This window comes from Penaeus monodon, chromosome 29 (genome assembly GCF_015228065.2).
Source record: "Penaeus monodon isolate SGIC_2016 chromosome 29, NSTDA_Pmon_1, whole genome shotgun sequence".
Lineage (NCBI taxonomy): Eukaryota > Metazoa > Arthropoda > Malacostraca > Decapoda > Penaeidae > Penaeus > Penaeus monodon.
Genome location: NC_051414.1, coordinates 25,034,665 through 25,035,798, shown reverse-complemented (window position 1 = coordinate 25,035,798; position 1,134 = coordinate 25,034,665). Strand labels below are relative to the sequence as shown.

The following is a 1,134-nucleotide window of genomic DNA, read 5'->3' as shown; positions in this document are numbered from 1 at the left end:
TAAAATTCCCAAGCTAGCCTTGCATGATATCACAAATGGCTGCTCAGGTATTGCAAATCCATACTTCAGCAAAGTTGGTGGTTTAGGCCCCCAGGTGCAACAGGTTAAACTCTCACATTGGCTGATTGATGGCTCACTTTAATTGAGTGGCTGTTGGTAAGGTCAGGTATTCACCATGGTCGTTATCCATTAGTGTGACAAAATGAGAGTTTTCAGCTAACTTTGGTAAGGTGTAGATTTATGTGTGTAGCTCTCCAGTGCCATCAAGTGCACCTTGATGAACATAGCCTTAGATGCAGACTGAGCTATCCATTGATACTAATAGTTTGGATGAAATCTCTACCATCAATGATGTTGAAGCCATCTAAAACCACAGCATTTGCATCAGTGTAGTTGAGTCACATAAAGAGCTATTTAACCATGTGTGGAACATACATGCAACTCCCAAATCTTCTGGAATTCTGAGGGACAATTAGTATTACTTTATAAAAGGACGAATAGATGTTCAGCCATAAAAAGAAATTCATATGTTTTCTCTAACCAAAAGAGGATTTTTGGGGACTCATGGGGTGCTTTGCTTTGATATCGAAGCTGTATGTCAAGAGTTATTGGGTTTGATTGGGAATGCTGGTGTTGTATTTTCCACAGAGTTGTTAGTGCAAGTAACTCAGAAGTATATTGTGAAAGAATTAGATGATAGAAAAAAAAAAGGATAGGATTATGTGAGACCAGAAACTGAAGTTTGTAATATAGATGACATACACATCTTTATTGGATAGATTTCACTGAGTATCATGTTTATATTTTTTACTTGTGTTATAGTTTAGTAATTATGTATGTATTTAAAAGAATTATCATTTCAGTTCTGGTAAAGATGGAGCCCCAAAAGACTACTACACTTTGGAGTGTCTCCTCTTCCTCCTCAAGCATGTTGGCCTTACTCATCCTTCGTATGTGCGAAAAGCTGCGGTAAGTTATTTTTATTTTGTTTGAATATTTATTTTGTCAGATCTTATTTATTCCTGTTTTATATTTTTCAGTTCAGACAATGGAAAAGATTTGTATGTATATGTATTTACATACATTATAAATATCTTTACAATGCTTTATAGTGATGACATTTTTTATGCTGCA

At 35.4% G+C, this 1,134-nt stretch overlaps 1 protein-coding gene across 3 annotated transcripts in view; it reads left to right on the top strand.

The window, feature by feature from the left end:
- LOC119592065 (parafibromin-like) overlaps positions 1 to 1,134 on the top strand; it is a 15,041-nt gene that overhangs the window by 2,230 nt on the left and 11,677 nt on the right. For all 3 annotated transcript variants that reach the window (XM_037940874.1, XM_037940877.1, XM_037940875.1), the window contains exon 2: positions 864 to 969. In XM_037940874.1, coding sequence (XP_037796802.1) covers positions 864 to 969 — 106 coding nt within the window. The remainder of the gene's footprint in view (positions 1 to 863; positions 970 to 1,134) is intronic.